At 44.9% G+C, this 26,700-nt stretch overlaps 1 protein-coding gene across 2 annotated transcripts in view; it reads right to left on the bottom strand.

The window, feature by feature from the left end:
- The window catches only part of LOC134339306 (protein Niban 1-like), a 76,346-nt gene extending 61,952 nt beyond the window's left edge, over positions 1-14,394 (bottom strand). For both annotated transcript variants that reach the window (XM_063035691.1, XM_063035692.1), the window contains exon 1: positions 14,257-14,394. In XM_063035691.1, the coding sequence (XP_062891761.1) occupies positions 14,257-14,311 (55 nt within the window). In that variant the 5' untranslated portion in view covers positions 14,312-14,394. The remainder of the gene's footprint in view (positions 1-14,256) is intronic.
- Between the last annotated feature and the right edge of the window lie 12,306 nt (positions 14,395-26,700).

Here is a 26,700-nt window from a genome sequence, read left to right as displayed (position 1 = left end):
AGTCATTGAAAGTGAGCATGCAGGTACAGCAGGCAGTGAAAAAGGCGAATGGTATGCTGGCAATTATAGCAAGAGGATTCGAGTACAGGAGCAGGGAGGTACTAGTGCAGTTGTACGAGGCCTTGGTGAGACCACACCTGGAGTATTGTGTGCAGTTTTGGTCCCCTAATCTGAGGAAAGACATCCTTGCCATAGAGGGAGTACAAAGAAGGTTCACCAGATTGATTCCTGGGATGGCAGGACTTTCATATGAAGAAAGACTGGATGAACTGGGCTTGTACTTGTTGGAATTTAGAAGATTGAGGGGGGATCTGATTGAAACGTATAAAATCCTAAAGGAATTGGACAGGCTAGATGCAGGAAGATTGTTCCCGATGTTGGGGAAGTCCAGAATGAGGGGTCACAGTTTGAGGATAAGGGGGAAGCCTTTTAGGACTGAGATTAGGAAAAACTTCTTCACACAGAGAGTGGTGAATCTGTGGAATTCTCTGCCACAGGAAACAGTTGAGGCCAGTTCATTGACTATATTTAAGAGGGAGTTAGATATGGCCCTTGTGGCTACGGGGATCAGGGGGTATGGAGGAAAGGCTGGTGCAGGGTTCTGAGTTGGATGATCAGCCATGATCATAATAAATGGCGGTGCAGGCTCGAAGGGCCGAATGGCCTACTCCTGCACCTATTTTCTATGTTTCTATGTAACGTTGAGTGCCAGGTTGTTGCTGTGACACCATTTCACTAGTTGGCATATCTCGCTCCTGTACGCCCTCTTGTCTCCATCTGAGAACCTACCAACAATGGTTGTATCATCAGCAAATTTATAGATGGTATTTGAGCTGTGCCTAGTCACACAGTCATGGGTATAGAGAGAGTAGAGCAGTGGGCTAAGCACACACCCCTGAGGTGCACCAGTGTCGATCATCAGCGAGGAGGAGATGTTATCATCAATCCGCATAGGTTGTGGTCTTCCGGTTAGGAAGTCGAGGATCCAATTGCAGAGGGAGGTACAGAGGCTTAAGTTCAGGATTGTGGGAATGATGGTTTTAAATCTTATAACTTCCTATCAACTCTCACCTCAGCCTCTGCCATTTTGACTTGGGCCCTTAACTCCCAGTGGTGCATGGGCCATTGATGATCTCCCATCTCTCTCCATCGTCCTCTGAAGATGATGGTGTGTTGGAGTTCATCAATGCTTCTGCAATCCATTGCATCCCCTGTACAGGGGATTGGTCTGTACACCTTCACCTGAGCCCTTTTGTCCAGCCTTACCCGTTTCCACCTCTCACAGCAGGGATGTAGGGTTGGACTTTGACCTCAGCCTCTGCAGCTCCAGGGAAAATGACCACGTTTGTCCAGCCTCTCCTTATAGCTCATACCCTCTAATCCACCCTCTATCCTGATACACCTCTTCTGCACTCTCTCCATAGCGTCTACATCCTTCCTGTAATGGGGCGAGCAGAATTCTACACAATACTCCATGCTCAGCCTAAGCACAGTTTCATACGGCCGCAACATGCCTCCTAACTCTTATAGTCAGCGTTCGCACCGATGAAGGCAATTGTGCCACGAGCCTTCAAAGGTTCAATGGCTCCACTTCATACCAGAATGTATACAGTGTACAACCTGAAATTCTTACTCTTCACGGACATCCACAGAACTGAAAAAAAAATCCCTAAAACCTACTACCATTGGGGAGGAGGTGCAGGAACCTGAAGACCACACTAGATGGAACAGCTTCTTCCCCTCTGCCATCAGATTTCTGAACATTTTGTTTACCCATGAACACTATCTCATTATTCCTCCTTTACACTGTTTATATATTTTGTAACTTACAGTAATTTTTATGTCTTGCACTGTACTGCTACCACAGAACAACACGTTTCATGACTTATATTAGTGATAATAAGTCTGATTCTGATTCTGTCCACGTGGATTTGTCCGGGTGCTCCGGTTTCCTGCGAGATCCCAAAGACGTGCCGGTAAGTTAACTGACTGCTGTCGATAAGCCCTGGTGTAGCAAGTGGCAAAAAGAACCAAAGGGGCATATGTGAGAGGGAATGAGTTTCAGGGGTACTGGGGAATATGCAGAGGGGGAATGTGACTAATGGATGGATTCTCTAGGAGCCAGTATGAATCTGATGGGCCCAGTGGCCTCCTTTCATGTTACAGTAAGGAAGTTATCCTCAAAACAGCCAAGTTAATCTCTCAGTAAACCCAGCATGGGCCTGGAATAAACTGGATTGTCATTTAAAGAGTTAATTCCAAACAACTCTGTGGGAAATGACTCTGTTCTGAGCTACTGTACATTATCATTGTTGGTGAGGATCAGGCAGTCATCAGCAACTTCTAGCATACAGTCTCTCAGCACTCCTGACCGATTTTTGGCAGCCTCCACCGACTCCACCACGGTCTCCTCAACAAACCAAGAGATAATTCCCCAGTCCACTCTCAACGGTCGCAGTGAATCCTGTCTCTCAGGCAGATCTGCAGATCAGCTCCCACCGAGCTCAGTACAGTTTTTGGGTAAGCCTCTTGTCGGTCCCACCAGGAGAACCCTGCCGATAGTTCCCAGTAAGCCCACCACAAACCTCCCAACAGGCGAGGCCGCCCGTGAAACTATCAGCGTCTTAGCAAACCCACTATCTGAACCAGCAAGTCTCCCCTTAACTGAGTAACTGTGGGCTTCAGTGACTGGGTTGGGGGATAGAGCTGTTGAAAGCATTACGCTGAGGTGACCCCGGACTCAGCCTCTCCTCGGATGTGTGGTTAAACAAAGAAGGTCACATGGGAGAGTGGAAAGGATGAAAGTCAATGTACAATTTGTTTTGGAACAAACAGTAATCCCTGATTTAGGCGGAGGTATACTGTGTGAGCTGTTTAATGACAGCTTCCCGTGACTGCTTTCACACAGATTCTGTCCCAGCATTGTATTATGAGCAAGCACAGGCTCTTCAGCCCACACAATCCGTGCTAGCCGTCACCACCTATTTCCACCAATCCCTCTTAATCTCCAGACTTTCCCATCCACTCCCAACGCCCCAGATTCTACACTCAGCCCCAGACTAGAAGCAGTTTGCAGCAGGCATTAAAGCTACCCACCTGCATGTCTTCGGGAGGTAACTGGAGCAATCCGGTGGAAAGCCACACACGGTAACAGGCAGAGCATGGAAATGCCACACAGCTGGACCCGAGTCAGGATTGAGTCTCAGTCTCTGGGATTGTGTACGCACCGCGCCACCTTCATCCATCACAAAATAAAAACTAAAAGCAGGAGTAGGCCATTCAGCCCATCTCCTAAAATTGTGGCTGCTCCTAGCCCACAGCCCCACTTTCCTGAACTAATCCCACATTCTGGGTTCCCTAACATCCGCCGATCTTGGATATCCTCAGCAACTGACCATCCACCGTGCCCTTGGGTAAAGAATTCCAAAGACTCAGTGCCTTTTGCTGTAGAACCTTCTTTCCATCTCTGTCCTGAATACTGACCTCCTCCTTTGAGACTCTGACCCCTGTAGAAGTCCTTCTAACCAGGAGAATCTGCCACAGCTATGGACTCCGCTGCAGGGTCTACGTGCCCCGCCCACAGGCGCCCTGCCGCGCACCAGGTTTGGCAATTGTACCCGTGGACATGTGCCTTCCAGCTAATTACTGTTTCATTATGGTGGTACTTAACCCCCTTCTCCTTGGCGTTGTCCTGTCGAGACTTGAGCAAAGCACAGTAATGTCACGCTCCCTGCTTGCCTTCGTCCCTGTCTGAGAAAGAGGACTACCGTTTCGACTGATGCTGGAAACGAGCAGTATTTGTGTAGTATTTAGATACTGCTTTCAGCCGCGGTGTTGGCCTTTAACTTTCAGTTTGAGAGTTTTAGTTAACGGCCCCGTTGGCCTAGCGTTTATTGTTTTCCTTTTCCTTAAATTCCTGCAAAGTTTGCGTTAAAGTCTGAGAACTGTCGACCCACTTCAGTGTCTCTCTCCCTCCGCACTTGTGCCATATCCAAATGTTCTGACAGAAACATTGACTCGATGTCCAACCTGTTTGCATACAATTCTGTACCTACTAATGAGGTTGGCTCTCATTTTTCTGCTGCTGTATTGGAATTGGCTTATTATTGCCATGTGCAACAAGGTGCAGTGAAAAGCTTCTCTTGCATACTGTTCATACAGATCACATCATTGCACAGTGCACTGAGCTAGACTAACATAGAACAATAACGCTGCAGAATAAGGTGTAAAAGCTTCTGATAAAGTACAGGTCAGGCAAACGATAGAGTGTAGGATCATAACAAGGTGGACCATGAGGCCAGAATTCCATCTTATCGTTCTAGACATCCATTCAAGAGTCCAATAACAGTGGGATAGAATAATCTTGGTAGCATGTCCTTTCAGGCTTTTGTATCTCCTGCCTGTTGGGAGGGGAGAAGAAAGAATGTCTGGGGTGGAGCTAGACCTCATTAGATAGATACATAGGGGGCAAAACTGACACTACAGATGCATCAGACAGCTACTGTATCTTCTCCAACAGGTGGCTCCAAACCTTCTACCCGTGAGATTCAACAGGATTCACATCAACAAGTCTCCCAGTCCACATACTGCAAATGAACTTTGATCAGAACTTCATCCGGGCTGGCCACACACATATAGCATGGCCTCACCAGCAGATCAGAGACCAGGTATGCAGTGGCAAGTGGCTTGCCTCCTGATGCTCCACAGTCTACCATGGCACAGGTCAGGAGCGTGACGGACACTGGCCTCAGTGAGTGCGGCTCCAACAACACTCACGGGACTGAGTCCAACCCAGGACGAGGGTGTCCATGTGATTGGCAACCCATCTACCGCACTCCCCCCATTGTTCATTCACTCCGTCGATGCACGTTGGCTGCCGTGTGCACCGTCTACAACATACACAGCAATCACCCACCCTGACTACACTGACAGCACCCCCCAAACTCACCGCCTCAGTCAACAAGAAGCACAAGATACGTGGAACACCACCCCTCCGAGTTAGAAAGCATCCTGATTTGGAAAAACCTTACTAGTCATTCATTGCCACTGGGAGTGGATCCTGGAACACCCTCCCCAACAGTACCCTCCCTCTGCACCAGAGATATTGCTGAGTCAAGAGCGCAGCACATTCCCATCTTCTCAATGGCAATTAGTGATGGGCAAAAGATGGGCATGCCAGCAACGTCCAAACCTAGAATAAACGAAAGTCTTTTGTCTCAGCAGCCAACAATGCTCATAACATAGGATGTATCATTAAGATGGAGAGTGAAAGACTTAACTCCGGGTTTACCGTTTTGAACTTAAATAAAGAAAATTAAGAAGGTATGAGACATGAGAGGGCTGTGAGAGATTGGGGAATGTTTCTTCAAGCACTGACAATAGATTGCTAAGAACATACAGGTGAATTACAGCAATTGTTCACTTCTGTCTGGTGCAAATGTGATTCAACCACAAATCTCTAAAGAAATGAGGGATGGTGTTAGACTGGTGCAGGGACATACACCAAATGGCTGCTTTATTAGATACACCTATATACCTGTCCGTTAATGCAGATATCTAATCAGCCACTCATCTGGCAGCAACTCAGTGCATAAAAGCATGCAGAAATGGTCAAGAGGTTCAGTTCTTGTACAGACCAAACATCAGAATGGGGAAGTAATGTGGTCTAAGTGGCTTTTATTGTGGAATGTTTGTTGGTGCCAGATTGGGTGGTTTGAGTATCTCAGAAACTGCTGATCTTCTGGGATTTTCACACACAACAGTCCCTAGAGTTTACAGAGAATGGTGTGAACAATGAAAAAAAGAACATCTAGTGAACGGCCGTTCTGTGGATGAAAATGCCTTGTGAATGGGAGAGGTCAGAGGAGAATGGCCAAACTGGTTCAAGCTGACAGGAAGGCATCAGTAACACAAATAACTACTTGTTACAAAGGTGGTATGCAGTAGAGCACCTCTAAACACACAACACGTCAAACATTGAAGTGGATTGGGTTACAGCACAAACATTCACTCAGTGACCACTTTATTAGGTACACGGGTGGGCGTAGCCCACGCCAACATCTCTGCAATTTCCTGTGGTTTGGGCAGAGCAGTTGCCATGCCAAACTAAACCTCCATACCTACCTGCCAGGAAGTAGCAACTTAAATGTGACATTATAGATTCTAAAGTTGCTCTTAAGCGGTACGTACTGCCAGGATCCAAGCACACAAACAAAATTTGAAGCTTATTTTGAATCCAAGTGAGATGAGAACATGCAGTGTATCAGCGCCTGCCTGCTCTCCTACTAACTTCCTCTCGGTATCTGTACGTCACTGTAGCACGTCTCCTGTACAGAACTGGTGCTAAGAAGGAGTAACTGGTTACTTAGGTTGCTCAAGGTGAAGTTTCTGGCACCACTCAAACTTCCCTGAAAACTCAGGGCTATCTGAAGTCACTTAAATATTCACTGTGTAGAAACAATCCAATTATAAGCTTCCCAAGGGTATCTTCTTGGTGGCCCACAAAGTCTTAATCTTAACCTTAGATTAGGCAACTTCACAACTCTGCTGTTCCCTCCAGCAGTGAAACTTTTGGGCTCTCCAGTGACTGACAGGGCTTGTGTGGTCTTGAAACAATTCATCTCACAACACACTTGACTTGATGGTTTAAACTTCCTGTGCTTTCTGGTGATGAGAACCGATATTTCTCCTAGTTTTCTTTGGAAATAGCATTTATACACAGTGTGCAAAAAATACAGTTTATCCCGTTCGTGATTAGCCTCAGCTGTGGCAGCGTGTTTGTGTCCTTGAGCAAGGCTCCTAACCACACATTGCTCTAGTGTCTGTGTGAGGAGTGGCGCCCCACACAGACTTCCAATCTGCGCCTTGTAAGGCATGAAAATACCGGACGTAGGCCTCTCATGGTCTGAGTCGAGGTCCCCTCCCCTCCCCTCCCTCCCTCCCTCTTGATTAGACTGGGGAGAATATATTCTCATCCCAGAAAAAGAACATCTATTGAACAGTCAAGAAAGCTGTCAACCAAATCTCTACTTCCCTAGAAAGTTGAAGAGACCGCGACTTCTACAGATGTGCACTGGAGAACATTCTAATAAGCTGCATTACTGTATGGTATGCAAAATGTACTGTGTCGGACAGGAGAGCTCTACGACAGCCAGTTAAAACTGCCCAGTGCACCACCAACACCAGCCTACCCACCACCAAGGACACACACACACAGCAAGGGCCAGCAATATCATGAAGGATCCTACCCACCCTGCTCATGGACGGTTTGTCCCTCTGCCGTCAGGAAAGAGGCTATTTACTATCCACGCCAGGACCATCTGACTGAAAAGCAGTTACCTCCCCAAACCACGAGGCTGATCAATACCTCCACCCATTAACCCTCCCCACCTCAACCCGACCACCGCTACTTTATCATTTCCCGTCAGAGTCACCTTACCACACTCCTGTACCTCAACTCACTTTATGTAGTACATATTGGTCTATGGGTATGCTAATCTTATGTATTTATATTTATTGTGTTTTTATTGTGTTCTTTATGCTTATTGTGTTATTTTTTATGCTGCATCAGATCCGAAGTAACGATAATTTTGTTTTTCTTTACACTTGTGTGTAGAAGAATGTCAATTAATAATCTTGAATTGATTCTTGACAGGGAGCTCAGACTTTACCCCTGCATTTCTGTAGTGCCGAGGACACACAGGTAGGTAGATAGATAGGTTTTTTATTGATCCCAAATGAAATTACAGTGTCACAGCAGCATTACACATTCACAGATGGCCTATATTAGAAGAGAAGTAAGAAGAATAAATAAAATAAAAAATAAGTTACTTTAAACAGTCTAATGGGAGGGAGTCATCACTTCCCTGGTTATAGGTTGACTCATTATAGAGCCTAATGGCCGGGGGTAAGAATGACCTCATATAGCACTCTTTGGAGCTGCAGAGTTGTCTTGGTCTTTTACTGAAAGCCAAGGTGGCATGTAGAGGGTGAGAAACATTGTCCAGAATTGCCAGGATTTTCCGTCGAGTCTTTTGTTCTATCACTGCCTCCAGTTTGTTCAATTTGACTTCTGTAACAGAGCCAGTCTTTCTAATCAGTTTGTTGAGCCTGTTGGCACAGTCGCCAGTTTGTTCAATTTGATTTCTATAACAGAGCCAGCTTTTCTAATCAGTTTGTTGAGCCTGTTGGCACAGTCGCCAGTTTGTTCAATTTGATTTCTATAACAGAGCCAGTCTTTCTAATCAGTTTGTTGAGCCTGTTGGCATCACCCGCGTTGATGCAACTGCCCCAGCACACCACCACATAGAAGATTGTACTGGTGACAACAGACTGGTAGGTCATGTGAAGAGGAGGCCTGTATACTCCAAAGGACCTCATTCTCCTCAGGAAGCAGAGGCAACTCTAGCCCTTTCTGGACACGGCCTCTGTGTTGGTGCTCCACTCAAGTCCGACAGGTGATACCTGATGGATGTGTGCAAGGTCGAGGGAGGTTAATGGAGCACCTTAGGTGAGCGCAGTGACTGGAGATCCCTCCCAATGTGTGCAAAGATGTTTGCATCACTGGCTGTCTGAAGTTATGCCCTTGATGCATGTGAAGATGATGAGTATTAGTGAGCTGTTCGATTCCATTCAGGATGTTCAAATAACCAACAGAAAGATAGAGAGCAGGACTGGGCCAATTACACGGCTCAATTAACCCTCAGACTGGATAATGAATGAGTCTACAGGTCATTGCAATAGAACAGCAACACTGTTCTGTTCTGATTACCTGGTTTTCAAAGTTCCAAGTACATTTATTATCAGAGTATTTATATAGTATGCAACCTTAAGATTTGTCTCGTAACAGGCAGCCACAAAACAAAGAAACCCAGAAGAACCCATCATAAAAAACTGTCAAACACCCAATATGCAGGAAAAAACTAAACCGTACAACAATAAATAGAAGCAAATAGTGTTCTGAACTGAAGTCAATAGTGAGTCCGTCCCCAGGCTCTTAGTTCAAGGCAGAGCTGAGCAGTGAGCTGAACTGCCCATCCCTCACTTTGGACCATAACACCCTGACCTTTTCAATCTGGCCCAGTGTGTAAACCATTGTCAAAACATTGGATTCAGTCATACTGATACGTTCCGGGGCTTGGACCCCACTGCCTTGATTCGGCCTGTGCCTGACCTTACCGATTCAGCTATGAGCTTAATTCATCATCCGAACTTAAGGTTCAGTCACTTTGATATGCTCTGGGATCTGGACCCTGCTGTTTCGATTTGGCCTGTGCCTGAACTTTCTTAATTCAATCAAACTCCGGGTTTTCCTTACTCTTGGTGATGGGCCCGCTGCCTCACCTCGCCTCAGTGCTGCCTGGGAGACCAGTTGAAGTCCGCAAGATTGGAGGTCAAGATGTCCCATTAACCTTTCCTTTAAATCTGACATGAGGGAAAAAATTCCCAAAAATGCCAACATTATTATGACCTTTAAGAAAGAGTTGTATTGGAATAGAGAAATGATCAGGAATTGTCTGGCCTTCTGGAGCAGAAATGGTCCTCAGTATTTTCTGATACCAAATACTTACCTCCCACTGAGGAAATCCCGCTGGAAGCTCAGACCATTCCCGGGTAAATGATCTTCATTGTCCATCAAGTCCAGGAAAAATGAAGGAAATAAAATCAGGACTTGATAAGGGCCTTTATTTATTTGGCAAGTGTCTTTAATGCCGTCAATTATAAAGCCCTGGGGAAGGATCTTCTTTTGAAGACACAGTTCAGTACCAAGATACCTTCATTATCCTGCTCCGGAAAGTAAAACAGACATCTAGATATGTATACAAGCAGTATGTCACATCAGCTTGGTCACTGGACAGTTGCCAAACTTGGCAATTTCATCACAAGCCATGACAACGGTCATGTTCTGAACTTAGCAAGCAAATCCCTAACTGAGGAACCAAATCACACACAGTAATCCAGTCCCTAACCTGGTGACCAGATCCCTAACTGAACAGCCAAATCACACACAGCAAACAAGTAATCCGGTCCCTAACCAGGTGACCAGATCCCTAACCTAGGAACTAAATCCAAAATCTAGCAATCAAATCATTAACCCAGCAACAGTCCTACCAATTCACTAAATCACACCAAAAAAAACTATTTGAACCTTCAAGGTTCATCGCAGACATATGTATAAAGACCAATGAATTCAGAATCCGAATCAGGTTTATTATCACTGGCATGTGTCGTGAAATTTGTTAACTTAGCAGCAACAGTTCAATGCAATACATAATATAGAAGAAAATAATAATAGTAATAATAATAAGTAAATAAGTAGATTAATTACAGTATATGTATATTGAATATATTAAGAATTGTGTAAAAAACAGAAATAAGATATATTTAAAAAGTGAGATCGTGTTCAAGGATTTAATGTCCATTTAGGAATCGGATGGCAGAGGGGAAGAAGCTGTTCCTGAATCGCTGAGTGTGTGCCTTCAGGCTTCTGTATCTCCTACCTGATGGTAACAGTGAGAAAAGGGCATGCCCTGGGTGCTGGAGGTCATTAATAATGGACACTGCCTTCTGAAACACCGCTCCCTGGAGATGTCCTGGGTACTTTGTACCCAAGATGGAGCCGACTAAATTCACAGCCCTCTGCAGCTTCTTTCAGTCCTACGCAGTAGCACCCCCCCATCCCCCCCCCATACCAGACAGTGATGCAGCCTGTCAGAATGCTCTCCATGATACATCTATAGAAGTTTTTGAGTATATTTGTTGACATACTAAATCTCTTCAAACTCTTAATGAAGTATAGCCACTGTTTTGCCTTCTTTATAACTACATCGATATCTTGGGACCAGGTTAGATCCTCAGAGATCTTGACGTCCAGGAACTTGAAGCTGCTCACTCTCTCCACTTCTGATCCCTCTATGAGGATTGGTTTGTGTTCCTTCATCTTACCCTTCCTGAAGTTCACAATCAGCTCTTTCATCTTACTGACGTTGAGTGCCAGGTTGTTGCTGTGACACCACTCCACTAGTTGGCATATCTCACTCCTGTATGCTCTCTCATCACCACCTGAGATTCTACCAACAATGGTTGTATCATCAGTGGATTAAATTCCTGGGTGCCAATCCAGTGATCTGTCCTGGCCCCAGCAAAGAGATGCAATCACAGGGAAGGAGTGTACCAGTGTCTCTACGTTACATGGAAGGTTAAGGAGGTTCATCAGACACTCTAACAAATTTTTACAGATGTACTGATGTTGGTATCTTGACTGGTTTCACTTTTTCCAATTGTGTTCTTTCTTGTATAATACTTTGAATTTATGTTTTTACTGTGAATGTCGTGTCTCTAGTTCACCTGTGAGGTTGCTGCGATTTAATTTTTCCATTGCCGCTGACAATAAGCTCAATTTGGACACTGACTTTGAGGAAAGATGGTGGATTGTAAAGTGGATAGTATTTCCCATGTTTGATGTGATGCTATGAAACTGCACCTAGATAAGTTTGTTATGTGGAAAATGCTCCTGTTCATGACTGTTCAGATGATTCATAGCCAGAATCCAGAGATTCCAAGGGAGTGGCCTGGAACCCATTCAAACTGTCTATTCTACCCATTTGGCAATCAGAACTCCCATTTTACACCACCCCGGTACTCCCTCAGGCAAGAAACAACAAAGGTGTTCTGGATTGCATTTTTCTCAAGGACCGTAAATTCTAGAGAACGATTTGCATTTGAGGATTGTTGCTTGAGATATAATCAACTTTAGTAATTCTGCTGATTGTCCACACCCTGTAACTCACCTTAATAGATCTATGTCTCACTGTTGCGGAGAAATTTCATATCTGTGTCCCACTGCCACAGAGATATCCAGTATCTACAAATGACTGTCGCAGTATATCCACCCATCACAAAAGATATCCAATACCTCAACCCAAGTAACTTGGAGATATTCTTGTTTACAGCTCTGCTTTCAATACTATAATCCCAAAAAGAAAACTCATCTCAAAACTCCTAGACCTTTGCTACCTGATCCTTACCTTCCCATAGAAATGAGTAAACAAGACTGATACTCAGCCCAAAATGTCGACCATTTACTTTTCTCCGCGGATAGATGCTGCCCAAACTGCTGGGTTCCTCCAGCGCTTTGTGTGTGTTGCTTTAGGTTCACAGGGATGACCAAGTACAACCTGTTGTTTAGCAAGCACAGTATGTCTATGGAAAAGAGAAAACAAAACTCCTGCAATTGCTCCCAATAGAAGCAGTTTAATTTCAGTAAATAGTGAATGTCAGATAATGACATAAATTTCATGCATAAACCAACCATTACTTAGATCTTCTCTTTTTTTACATCCATTCACAGCTTGCAGTCTGCACAGGCTGAGAAAAAATTCAGTTGTGCATCCCTAGTTGCCCTTGAGAAGTTGGTGATGAGCTGCCTTCTTTGATCGCTGCAGTCCTTGGGACGTGGGTTACACCCACAATGGTGTTAGGCAGGGAGTTCCAGTTCCAGAGTCTTGACCCATTGACGGTGAACGAACGGCCATAAATTTCCAAGCCAGGGTGGTGTGCGGCTTGGAGGGCACCCTCTGGGTGTTGGTGCTCCTCTTGTCCTTTCAGCTGGTAGCGACGGTGGGTTTGGAAGGTGCTGTCCAAGGAGTCTTGGTGTGTTGCCACAGATGGTACACACCACTGCCACTGCCCGTCGGTGGCAGAGTGAGCGAGTGGTTGTGGATGAGGTGCCCAGCAAGTGGGCTGCCTCATCCTGGATGGTGTCGATCTTCCTTAGTGTTGTTGAAGGTGTAAGTGTCCAGGCAGGTGCACAGTGTTCCATCACACTCCTGACTTAAGCCCTAGTAGATGATGGGGAGGTGGGGGAAGAGTTATTTGCTATAGGACTCTGAGCTTCTGACCTGCTCTTGCAGCCTCATGGTGTATATGACTACTCCAGTTCAATCTGTGGTCAAGGATATTGATAGTGGGGCGTTCTGTGATGGCAATGCCTTTGGACTGGGGGATGATACCATTAGTCCGTGTACTTGTCCGGGTTATGAAAACCTGTGCCAACTGGATAGAGCGTTCAAGGAAATCTCCAGTCTCTTACCGCTACAATCAGCGGTTCCCACCTGCATCAATCACACCAGTGTCCAAGATGCACACTCAATGTTTTAGGAACAGCTTCTTCCCCTCTGTTATCAGATTTCTGAACAGTCCGAGAACCCACAAACACCACCTCATCCTCGCCATTCCTCTTTTGCTCCACATTTACTTCTCTCTGGTAACACAGTAGTTAATTTTTTTTTGCACTGTACTGCTGCAGCAGAAAAACAAATTTCACGATGTATGAAGTGATAACAAACCTGATTCAGATTCTGGCACTTGTTGGATATCGTCACCGCCTGGCACTCAGGTGAGGTGAATGTTACCTGGCGCCGATCAGCAGAGGCCTGGATATTGTCTGCGTTTGGACGTGGAGCTTCATGATCTGAGGAGTCGTAAATGGTGGTGAACACTGTGCAAACGTCCCTAATTCTGACCTAACAATGGAAGGTCATTGGTGAAGCAGTTTAACACAGTTGGGCCTAGGACACCACCTGGAGGAACTCCTGGAGCTTCAGGTGGGTTAATGTATTATTAATATCTGCATCCTTTAAAACCAGGCAGGGAGTTATTTTCTGTATGCCATTTGTTAACAAGCATCAGTCAATACTGATAAAAGATTATTATCACATTGTTTTCTGTGGGAGCTTGTGCATGCAACCTGGCTAAGGTTTCCCCGCGTCAGAACAGTGGCTGTCATTCAGAAGTACCTTGAAACATCGTAAAAGAATCTTGACAGGTGTATGTTTTGTGCCTTTCCTCCTGTCCATGTCGCATTGTCAAAGGGATATCCAACACAATATGATTACGACACAGGCGCCCCCAGTAGGAATGTGGTGTGGCAAAGGATTACATAAGAATTTTCGGTGCGCATAAAATAGATTAAGAGATTTGCCCAAAAAAATGCACTTATGTAAGCGAACAAATGATATACAGGAAGGGAAAGGAGACGAGTTGTTATTATAATTGTAGCACTAATAAAAGTATTCATGGAACCTGATAGTTTTAGGTCTGTGTGCTGCCAATACTTTGCCTGGCTTGCCCTGCTGTAACAGCTGACTGGAGTCAGAGGGAATAGTTTACAGTATACGTCCTGTACCCTGTAACAAAGGATAACTGTTAACAGAGTACAATGCCTTCTGGTGCCTACCTGATCGCAGCCCTCCTTACCTCTCAGGTAGTGGCGCATTCTGTCGTCCAGCTGTGCAGAGAAGTTCAAACCCATCGCTGTCAGTCCAAGAGAGGGGACGGGAGATGGCAACCACCGACAACACTTCTTGCTGATTCCTAGCAGCCCTGCTGGTGCTGCTTTGCCTCTGACAGGGTGGGGCGGCCTGTATCCTTCACTGCAACCTGTCATCATGACTAAGCTCATGAATATGTAAAAGGGTCTCACATTACACACTAATAGCAACAAGGAGACAATCACCCAGGCGATATTCCTTTGAGATATTTGCTGTTCCACCCTTCCCCCTGGGTCTTTAACAATGTGCATGAAATTTTTTTTTTAACCATCTGTTGATACTGTGTGGCAACTTCTGCCGATGCAGCTTGGAGCCGTAGATTGGTAAATCGGACAGGTATGGAAGCATCCGTGCTCAAGAACAGAACAGCCTACAAAAAGTGGTGGGTACAGGCCCTTTTATCACAGGAAAAGCTCTCCTCACCTTTGAGCACATCCACAAGAAAGTTGCATCCATCATCAACAACCCCAGACCATCCAGGCCGTGCTCTTTCCTTGCTACCACCATCAGGAAGGAGATAGAGGAGATCTGGTTCAGAAGCAGCTATTACCCTTCCAGACATCCCGCCTCTCCCGGAAGTTCCGGGAGTCTCCCTCATATTAATAGCAGCTCCCTGACGCCCGCAAATTATATACAATATCCCGGGAAATGAGAGGGAGAGCAGGAGTGGGAGCAGGAGCAAGAGCGAGCATCCTGATTGGTCTCTCTTTGTGCTAAGTAGACCTATCAGTTTTCTCTGTGGGCGGGCTTTACAGTCGACCTCTGTCTCTCCATCAGTTCAATGCCCTGAACCGCCATGGCAGAGTGTTTCAAAACAAGGAAATATAAAACACTCTTCACCCCAGACTACACAAAAGTGTACCCCTGCCTAACATGGGTCAAAAATAATGGCGGTGTTGCTCGCTGCACTGTTTGCAACAGTGACTTTTCTATCGCCCATGGTGAGTTAAGACTGTAAAAGACGTGTTGAGGTGAGTTTAACAGGTGTCATCCGTTCATTAGCATAGCTAACATTATTTAAACTAGCTGGCTAGCTGCTAAGGAACTACTCTATTGCAGACATCCCACCTCTCCCGGAAGTTCTGGGAGTCTCCCGCAAATTGATGTTGCTACCTCCCTGAAATGAGTTTTTACAGGGTGGGATATCTACATTTCAGGCATCAGGTTACTGAGCCAGTGTGGATAACTTTACTCACCGCAACAACGAACTGATTCCACAGCCTAGACTCCCTTTTATGGACACAACACCTCATGCTCTCAGGCTTATGTATGTATATGTATTTAGATATTGTATTTGCACAGCTTGTCTTTGCTTTTGTCAGTCTTTGTGTGTAGTTTTTCACTGATACTATTGTATTTCTTTGTAGAATGCCTGCTAGAATATGGTGACATATACATACATATACAGGGTAGGAGAGTCTAAGGTTTGGGGTGAGAAGGGAATTATTTTATAGGGAGCTGAGGTCTCACTGGTGAGTATATGGAATGAGGTGCCAGAGGAAGTGGTTGAGACAGGTAGAGTAGGATCATTTAAGAAGAACTTGGCTAGGTGCATGGCGGGGCAGAGCTTAGTTGGGCATAGACTTGGGACAGAGCTTAGTGAGATATGGGCTGAATGTTAGCACTGACATGTGACAGAGCTCAGTGAAATATGGGCTGAACGTTGGCATAGTCATGGTGGAACAGAGCTTAGTGAGATATGGACTGAACGTTGGCATAGACATGGTGGGACAGAGCTTAGTGAGATATGGGCTGAACGTTGGCATAGACATGTGACAGAGCTTAGTGAGATATGGGCTGAACGTTGGCATAGACATGGTGGGACAGAGCTTAGTGAGATATGGGCTGAACGTTGGCATAGACATGTGACAGAGCTTAGTGAGATATGGGCTGAACGTTGGCATTGACATGGTGGGACAGAGCTTAGTGAGATATGGGCTGAACGTTGGCATAGACATGGTGGAACAGAGCTTAGTGAGATATGGGCTGAACGTTGGCATAGACATGTGACAGAGCTTAGTGAGATATGGTCTAAATGCAAGAAATTGAGAGTAGCTGGGTGAGCATCAAGCTAGCATAGGCTTGCTGGATGAAAGGGCTGCTTCCAAGCTGTATTGCTCTGAAGACTTTCTGACTGTTACCTGACACACTCCAGCTAATTACTGAAAAGATTGCCACATTGTACACATTACCTGCCAGTATACTCCACATACATTGAGTTTCAAAGAGTGAAGAGAGTCTAATTAATGGAAGGCAGAAAAGCAAAGCAGATTTCTGTAGAGTGTTTGTGTGGTGATTTGGGAGATTTTATAAATAAGCTTAATAAACAACAGCCACAAATTTCTAAAGTGCTTAATGACCGAGAATCTACAATGGACACAATGATTATGTGGTGAATATTCTTGGCTACAGCCTAGTCAGGAGACACAGGGAAGGAGGGAAGACAGTAGATGGATGGAGGAGTGGGTGGCGTTATTAACTATGGACATCATTGTGGATTTACAGAGAGGCAATGTACTGTAAGGTTTAGGTACAATCTACTTTCATCGGAATTAAGAAAAAAGATGTTATTCTGAACGTTTACTATAAATCCTCAAATAGCTGAAAGGAGGCACAAGGGTAAACCTGCTGGGTACTGTTAGTGAAGTGGGCAAATAATAGCAGTGATAGTGTGGGAGTTTAATTACCCTCTCATCGAGTGAAGGAGAAAGCAAAGAAAAAGAGAAGGGACGAGAAGGATGAGGGATTTCTGAGATAGTCATTCCGTGGCCTCCTGTACCTAATAAAGTGGCCATTGAGTGCATGTTCATGGTCTTCTGCTGCTGTAGCCCGTCCACTTCAAAGTTCAATGTGTTGTGCAGTCAGGGAAGCTCTTCCGCACACGACGTGGTTATTTGAGTTACTGTTGCCTTCCTGTCAGTTTGAACCAGTCTGGCCATTCTCCTCTGACCTCTTGCATTAGGGCATCTTCACCCACAGAGCTGCTGCTTACGCGATGTTTTTTTTATTTTTGCTTTTCACACCATTCTCTGTAATCTCACAAAACTGTGAAAATCCCAGGAGATCAGTAGTTCCTGCGATATTCAAACCATCCCATCAGACACCAACCATCATTCCAAGGTCAAAATTACTTAGATCACATTTGTTCTCCATTCTGTTGTTTAGTCTGGCCAAAAACTAAATCTCTTGACCATGTCTGCATGCTTTCATGCATTGAGTTGCTGCCACATGATTGGCTGATTAGATACTTGCATATCAAGCAGTGTACAGGTGTACCTAATAAAGTGGCCACTGATTGCGTATTAAATTATGACTTACTGTAATTTGTTTATATCCTAACTAGAACCTTAACTGGTTAAGAAGGTTCAGTCACTCAGCATTCAAGATGAGGTAGTAAATTGGATTAGATGTTGGCTTTGTGGGAGAAGCCAGAGAATGGTAGTAGAGGGTTGCCTCTCTGACCGGAGGCCTGTGACTAGTGGGGTACCGCAGGGATCGGTGCTGGTCTGTCGTTGTTTGTCATCTATATCAATAACCTGGGTGATAATGCGGTTAAGTGGATCAGCAAGATTGTGGATGACACCGAGATTGGGGGTGTAGCTGGAAAAATGGGGTGAAAAGTGGCAGCTGGAATTCGATGCAGACAAATTTGAGGTACTGCACTCTGGACAACTCACCGGGGTAGGGCACTGAGGAGTGAGGTGGTGCAAAGGGATCTGAAAATACAGGCCCATACCTCATTCAAGTTGTGTCACAGGCAGATAGGGTTGTAAAGAAAGCTTTTAGAACACTGGCCTTCATAAATCTACAGGAGATGGGATGTTACTTTGAAGTTAGAAACATAGAAAACCTACAGCATAATACAGGCCCTTCGGCCCACAAAGCTGTGTTGAACATGTCCTTACTTTAGAAATTACTACTCTTACCCATAGCCCTCTATTATTCTGAGCTCCATGTACCTGTCCAGGAGTCTCTTAAAAGACCCTATCATTTCCGCCTCCACCACCATCGCCAGCAGCCCATTCCACGCACTCACCACTCTCTGCATAAAAAACTTGCCCTGATATCTCCTCTGAACCTACTTCCAAACACCTTAAAACTGTGCCCTCTTGTGCTAGCCATTTCAGCCCTGGGAAAAAGCCTCTGACTATCCACACGATCAATGCCTCTCATCATCTTATACACCTCTATCAGGTCACCTCTCATCCTCCGTCGCTCCAAGGAGAAAAGGCCGAGTTCACTCAACCTATTCTCATAAAGCATGCTTCCTAATCCAGGCAACATCTTTGTAAGTCTCCACTGCACCCTTTCTATGGTTTCCACATCCTTCCTGTAGTGAGGTGACCAGAACTGAGCACAGTACTCCAGGTGGGGTCTGACCAGGGTCCTATATAGCTGCAACATTACCTCTCGGCTCCTAAACTCAATCCCACGATTGATAAAGGCCAATGCGCTGTATGCTTCCTTAACCACAGTCTCAACCTACACGGCAGCTTTGAGTGTCCAATGGACTCGGACTCCAAGATCCGTCGAATCCTCCACACTGCCAAGAGTCTTACCATTAATACTATATTCTGTCATCATATTTGACCTACCAAAATGAACCACCTCACACTTATCTGGGTTGAACTCTATCTGCCACTTCTCAGCCCAGTTTTGCATCCTATCAATGTCCCGCTGTAACCTCTGACAGCCCTCAACACTATCCACAACACCTCCAACCTTTGTGTCATCAGCAAATTTACTAATCCATCCCTTCACTTCCTCATCCAAGTCATTTATAAAAATCACCAAGAGTAGGGGTCCCAGAACAGATCCCTGAGGCACACCACTGGTCACCGACCTCCATGCAGAATATGACCCATCTACAACCACTCTTTGCCTCCTGTGGGCAAGCCAGTTCTGGATCCACAAAGCAATGTCCCCTTGGGTCCCATGCCTCCTTATTTTCTCAATAAGCCTTGCATGGGGTACTTTGTCAAATGCTGTGCTGAAATCCATATACACTACATCTACTGCTCTACCTTCATCAATGCGTTTAGTCACATCATCAGAAAATTCAATCAGGCTTGTAAGGCATGACCTGCCTTTGACAAAATCATGCTGACTATTCCTAGTCATATTACACCTATCCAAATGTTCAAAAATCCTGCCTCTCAGGATCTTCTCCATCAACTTACCAACCACTGAAGTAAGACACACTCGTCTACAATTCCCTGGGCTATCTCTACTCCCTTCCTTGAATAATGGAACAACATCCGCAATCTTCCAATCCTCCGGAACCTCTCCCGTTCCCATTGATGATGCAAAGATCTGTCATATTGAGGGGCGCTGGGAGTGGACCCAAATGCAAGACACAGACACTGAAGTACTAGGAACAGGACTAGGTGTGTTAAGAAAGCGAGGGAAGTGGGGAAGAAATGACGCTGGACAAGACACAGGGCCTGGATGAGACTAGGATACAGGGTCTGGGCTAGGACTAGACTAGGAAAGTGGGACCTGGACTAGCAACTTGGAATTTGGAACCTGGACAAGGACTCCGAGTCAGAGACTGGAGAGACTGGAGAGGGACTCAGAACCTGGGTCTTGACTCAGGCTCACACCCCGGATCTAGGCGAGGACAAGACATGGCTACAGGATGAGGAGTGGCAACAGGACTGGACGAGAGACTCCTGGACAGGACGAGGGAACCCCAGCACAGGACGAGGAAACCCCAGAACTGGGCTGGGTGAGGTACTCCTGGGCTGGGTGAGGCACATGGACAGGATGAGAATATGAAGCCTTGGCTTGGTCGAGGAGACAGGAACGCAGAACCTTAGTCGAGGGCGAACAGGAATGCAGAGCCTTGGTCGAGGGAGAACAGGAACATGGAACACTGAGCCAGGACACCTCCTTGGGAACAGGACTTGGGGCTGGGGCTCTACACAGAGTCAGGACCCCTCCTAGGGAGCAGGACATAGGGCCGGGACTCATACACAGAACACTGAGAGACAGATCTTCACTCAAGGTAGCGGCAAACGGCTGGACCTACCCAGCGGAGGCAAGGGCACAAAGAGACGCTTCTCAACACAAGGTAGCAGCAAATGGCTGGACCAACCTAGCAAAGTTGTGGACACAAAGAGACAGTTCCAAACAATGAAAGACGATTCCTTATCTAGACACAGCAAAGCCCCGATCTTGCCCTGGCAGTTGAACCTGACGGCGTTACAGGCCAGGACACAGGCGAAGGTAGCAGGCGAGGCATTAGGTGAAGATAGCAGGCAAGGCTTCAGGCGAAGGAAGGGGAAGGGAAGGGAACAGTCCAGCAACTGAAGCTGAACCAAGGAGCTGTTTACGAGGCCAGCCCAAAATGAGAATCATGTGCCTCAATTAAGGCACACAACAGGACAAGGGAAAGCCAGAAAACCTGGAATAAGGATCGATGGACCAGACCGTGAACCAGAATGCAGACTTCACAGACTGGACCATGACAAGATCATCGCCAGAGGCTCAGCAATCTCCTCTCTCGCTTCCCACAGTAGCCTGGGGTACATCTCGTAAGTCCTGGTGACTTATCCAACTTGATGCTTTCCAAAAGCTCCAGCACATCCTCTTTCTTAATATCTGCATGCTCAAGCTTTTCAGTCTGCTGTAAGTCATCCCTACAATCGCTGAGATCCTTTTCCGCAGTGAATACTGAAGCAAAGTACTCATTAAGTACCTCTGCTATCTCCTTCGGTTCCATACACACTTTTCCACTGTTGTATAAGAGGTTAGGGAGTGAGTCCTAATTTGGAGTATTGTGTGCAGTTTTCATCACCCACCGACAGGAAAGATGTAAATAAGGTTGAAAGAGTACAGAGAAAACTTACAAGGATGTTGCTGGATCAGGAGGACTTGAGTTATAAGGAAAGCCTGAATAGACTAGGACCTTATTCCTCAGAAAGAAGAAGATTGAGGGGAGATTTAACAGAAGTATACACAATTAAGAGGGGCATAGATAGGATAAATGCAAGCAGGCTTTTTCTGCTGAGGTTGAGTGGGACTATAACTAGAGGTCATGGGCTAAGGGTGAAAGATGAAAAGTTTAAAGGGGAACATGGGGGGAAACTTCACTCAGAGAGCAGTGAGAGTGTGGAATGAGTTGCCAACACAAGTGTTGAGTGTGAGCTAGATTGTAATATTTAAGAGAAGTTTGGATTGGTTCGTGGGTGTGGAGGGTTATGGTCCCGGTGCAGTTCGAGGGGTGTCTTCAATTTTGGCATGGACTAGATGGGTAGAGGGGCCTGTTTCTGTGTGCTGTTCTTTTCTGTCACTCTACGAGTCTTGAATGAAAACAGTGTTGCTTCCTACTGCAGGGACTGAAATGGGACAGTGGAGTGTGATTCAGTTTGTGAACGTTTGTGTAATAATTGTGATAATAATAAATTTACATTCAAAGTAGTTAGAGAAAATTTTTAAAAATCGAAGAACATAACTGGATGATGACCAATTTCACTGATTTGACCAAAGGATGTAGGAAGTGTGAACCAGGACAAAAGGCAGCCCTGGGAACAGTACAGAATCATGAGGATGAGGAGGACGTTTTTCCTTCTCCACCGTTCAAGAGGATTATGGCTGGTCTCTCACGTCAGCCACTTTGCAGTGCGCATCCCATATTGCTTCATTCTTTTCATATATCTAAACATCTCTGTACAAACATACTCAGAAAATTCCAAAAATTATCGTCCTTCTGACAAATAAATTCCTTTTCATCTTTCTTCCGTTCAGCCGGCACCTTATTCTGAGATGGTAGCCCCTTGCTGAGACACCCCCACCCAGGAAAAACGTCAACTCTTCTTCGGCCTTGTCAATTCCTTAGGAATTTTGTACTTTTCAATGTGATCACCTCACAGACTTCTAAACTCTGGAGAGTTCTGGCCCAGTCTGCTTACGCTCCTCTTACAGGGCAAGTCCACCATCCCAGCAATAATCCACTGAACCCTCACTGCACTTCCTCGATTGCAAGTGTATCCCTCCTGTACCCGTACACAAAATTTGGGATGCAGTTTCGTGTTATCTGATTTTGTACTCAAACCTGCTTGCAATAGATGCCGCCACTCTGTGCATTTTCCACATTTCTTTCTGTTTCCTCACGTTAACGTTCAGCAACGCATGGAAACAGTTGTACAACTCTCTCTGATCACCATCACCTTTAGATCCCTTATCACTTAGAAATACTTCACCTTTTGTCTTTATGGCTTTGATGTGTTTATGCCTTATAACTTCAAAACTTTGAATTAATTCAAAGATACGGAAGTCCAAAATGGGCTTTTAACTTTGTCTTTATTTTAAGCGAGGCACACGCATGTGGTAGTGCGATGACGTATGCAATTAATGCTTTTTTATGTATGTCTTAATTACTTAAACAACCACAAATGCCTAACCAACCTATATATATACACACGTATAAGATTACTCAAATACCTGTTAGATTGTTGAAAAACTGGCTTAAACTGTTTATCTTCCCCTGAAGCCACTTTGCATCCTTCTCACAGCACAAGCTGACACCTAGTTTCGCATCATCTCTTCAGACAGAATTGAGAATGGCACTTTTCACTTGTGGCTTTTGGAATGTGCAAAGGTGCAGACTCTCCACGGTTGGTATGTGAGCTGCCTGTCAGAGGGGGAGGGTGGCTACTCTGTGAGGTGATGCGCTTCTCCTGTCACGTGCGTGGAGCTTGCACAGGCTCACGCATGGTTTTCGATACCATCCACCTCCTCTGTGAGGTGTCATGGACCAGGGGTTGGCAGGAGTCACTGGGGAAGGTACATTTTCTCTAGAAGTCTTTGAGATCATTTTTGAATCATTTCCACTGTACCGTGATCTCTTCCTTTGACCAAGTTTGAAATAAGGAGTAAACACGAAAAAGCCATGTTTTTTTTTCTTCTTCTTCTAGATTTTGTATTGCATTGAACTGCTGCCGCTAAGTTAACAAATTTCACGACACATGCCGGTGATAATAAAACTGATTCTCAAAGTCTGCAGATGCTGGAATTCCAAAGCAACACACACAGAATGCTGGAAAAAAGTAAACAGTCAACGTTTTGGGCCAAGACTTTTGTTATGCTTGTTCTTACTAAAGACAAACTTGGTGCAGGTAAAAACCAACACATCTTTACTTGGGATACGCCAGCAATGGCTTCAGCCCAACACGGGCGCGTGCGACCAGCTCAACCATGTCACTTCCAGTTCAAAGTGAACCACCTGCATCGCACACTGGAAACTGGAGTTCTTTATCATGTACACACATAATAAGACAATCCTTTTTCAAGACTGAGTTATTCTTCCCCCTTCCTTCTCAGTCCTGAAGAAAGATCTTGGACCTGAAATGTCAACCGTTTACTCTTTTCCATAGACGCTGCCTGACCTGAGTTCCACCAGCATTGTGTGTGTGTGGCTTTGAAATAAGGAGTTAAGAAACCTGCCTGTACAACATGACCAACCCAGTATAACCAAGGCATCAAGGTAATTCTCACCACCATCCAGTTGTTGAACCAACCTTAAAAACCCTAGCACTATCTCCAACTGTATTTTTTTCCCTCCCTCTCAGCTTGCTCTAATGTTGTTATATTGACTTTGCTGTGCAGGTTACCTATAGCTTATGTTAACTTATTTCTGTTGTGTTTGTAATGTACTGTGCTGCTGCTGCAATGAGATAATTATCACAGCATTTATAGTCATGGTCATACTTTATTGATCCCAGGGGGAAATTGATTTTCATTACAGTTGCACCATAAATAATAAATAGTAATAGAACCATAAATAGTTAAATAGTAATATGTAAATTATGCCAGTAAATTATGAAATAAGTCCAGGACCAGCCTATCGGCACAGGGTGTCGGACCCTCCAAGGGAGGAGTTGTAAAGTTTGATGGCCACAGGCAGGAATGACTTCCTATGACGCTCTGTGTTGCATCTCGGTGGGATGAGTCTCTGGCTGAATGTACTCCTGTGCCCACCCAGTATATTATGTGGTGGATGGGAGATATTGACCAAAATGGCATGCAACTTAGATAGCATCCTCTTTTCAGACAGCGCCGTGAGAGAGTCCAGTTCCATCCCCACAACATCACTGGCCTTTCGAATAAGTTTGTTGATTCTGTTGGTGTCTGCCACCCTCAGCCTGCTGCCCCAGCACACAACTGCAAACATGATAGCACTGGCCACCACAGACTCGTAGAACATCCTCAGCATTGTCCGGCAGATGTTAAAGGACCTCAGTCTCCTCAGGAAATAGAGACGGCTCTGACCCTTCTTGTAGACAGCCTCAGTGTTCTTTGACCAGCCCAGTTTATTGTCAATTCATATCCCCAGGTATTTGTAATCCTCCACCATGTCCACACTGACCCCCTGTGCATGCATGCCAATGGCAGTAACATTGAACTTCATGCATCTGTTAGCAGGTGGGCATCAGTGCCAGAGTGCCTAGAGTAAGTGTGCCAAATAAAGCAGCAATGAAAACAGTCAAGAGCAATAAGACAAATGGTGGATAGAGAACAGGGTGATCCTTTTCCCTGAAGCATAAACAGCTGAGGGGTGGCCTCATAGAGGTATATTAAACCATGAGGTGGATGATCACAGTCTTTTTCCTGGGGTAGTGGAGTCTAAAAATAGAGGGTATAGATTGAAGGTGGGGGGGGGGGGGCAGATTTAAAAGGCACCTGAAGGAAATTCTTTTCAGAGACTAGTGGGTATATGGAATAATTTGCCAGAGGAAGCTGTAGAGCTGGGTCAAATGATAAAGTTTAATTTGTGTGGATTGAGAAGATTTAGAAGGACATGGGCCAAACCCAGGCAAGTGGGATGGATTAGATAGACATCTAGGGTTGGCATGGGCTAGTTGGACCGGAAGCCTGTTTCCATGCTGTGTAGCCCTCCGATGTCCATAAATTAGTCAGGATACGGGATGTAAGGAAAATTTAAATAGAAGGGAAAAATCTCTGAGTAAAGTTGCAGGAGGAAACTTGAAAATCATTTGCAAGCATCGAATATGTAAGAGAATAGAGGAAAGATGCGGTTCGGTAACAATAAGGATATTGTCCTGTGGAGGCAGAGCACACAGTAGGCAAACAGGAAAGTTGAATGGTGTTGCAACAACCTTGCACCCAACATCAACAAGACCAAGGAATTGATTGTGGATTTTAGGAAGGGGAGTTTGAGAGAACACACAGCAGTCCTCATTGAGAAGAAGAGGGGGGAATAACTTCACTCACTGCAGTAGTGAGCTGTTCCCACAACCTACAGACTCACAGGACACTTCATCTCATGTTCTCAATATATATTGCTTGTTTATTTATGATTATCATTTTTTTTTCTTTTTGTATTTGCAGTTTTTGTGTTTTGCACATTAGTTGTTTGTCTTGTGTGTGGTTTTTCATTGATTCTGTTGTTTCTTTGCATTTACTGTAAATGCCCACAAGAAAACACATCTCAGGGTTGTATATATTGACATACGTAATTTGATAATACATTTACTTTGACTCTGAACTAATGACATTCAGCAGGCGTATGTGAAGGGAAAGTCAAGTCTGTGTGTAAAATAAAAAACTGAAAATGCTGGATATTTCACATCGGGTCAGGCAGCAGCTGTAGAGTGAGAAACAGATTTAACATTGCCGGTCTTGGGAAAAGTTAAAAAAATTCAACAGGTTTTAATTTACAACAGCAAGTGTGTAGTAGTGTAGGTTTGTGGAGTAATTGGTTTTATTATTGTCACGTGTACTGAGGTACAGTGAAAAACGTTATGGTTGGCATGTTATTCCGGTAGGTCACTGAGGCAGTTAAAAACGAATGTAGAATACCGTGCAGCAGTATAGGGAAAGCACAAAGCAGTTAAACAAATATAGTGGATGGGTCACACTGGGGCACATTGGGAGATGAAGAATTCATCTTTAACATACGTGCAACGCTGATATAAACAGTGCGGATTGAATAACAAGCAGTGGTGGCATTGGCTGAGAAAGACTGGTAAAAGCTAGTGAACAACAAAAAGTTTGTCTGGAGGATGTAATTAGGAGACAATGAATGAATTCTGACATTAATGAAAAGAACAACTGCTATTCACTAGTGCTCTCAAATCTCTCCCCCGTGTCATGTGTAGAATTACACCTTTCAGCTTTTACCGTTACCACTTCCCAACCCCACAGTCCTGAACGTTTACAGAAAGTAGTTCCTAATGACATGTCCCATTATTTTATTTCATTAGATTCAGTGCTGATGTTTGCTTGATAATATTGTAGTGATTCAGCTTGGGATATTTCACGCTGCTAAAGGGTCTGTATAAACGTTGCTACAAATGAATAAGTTATAATGAGAAATTTACAACCAGCCAACCAAAATAATTCTGAA

The sequence above is a fragment of the Mobula hypostoma genome, chromosome 29 (assembly GCF_963921235.1).
Source record: "Mobula hypostoma chromosome 29, sMobHyp1.1, whole genome shotgun sequence".
In the NCBI taxonomy this organism is placed as follows: domain Eukaryota; kingdom Metazoa; phylum Chordata; class Chondrichthyes; order Myliobatiformes; family Myliobatidae; genus Mobula; species Mobula hypostoma.
The sequence above is the reverse complement of the archived record's forward strand: the minus strand, read 5'-3'. Positions and strand labels throughout refer to the sequence as shown.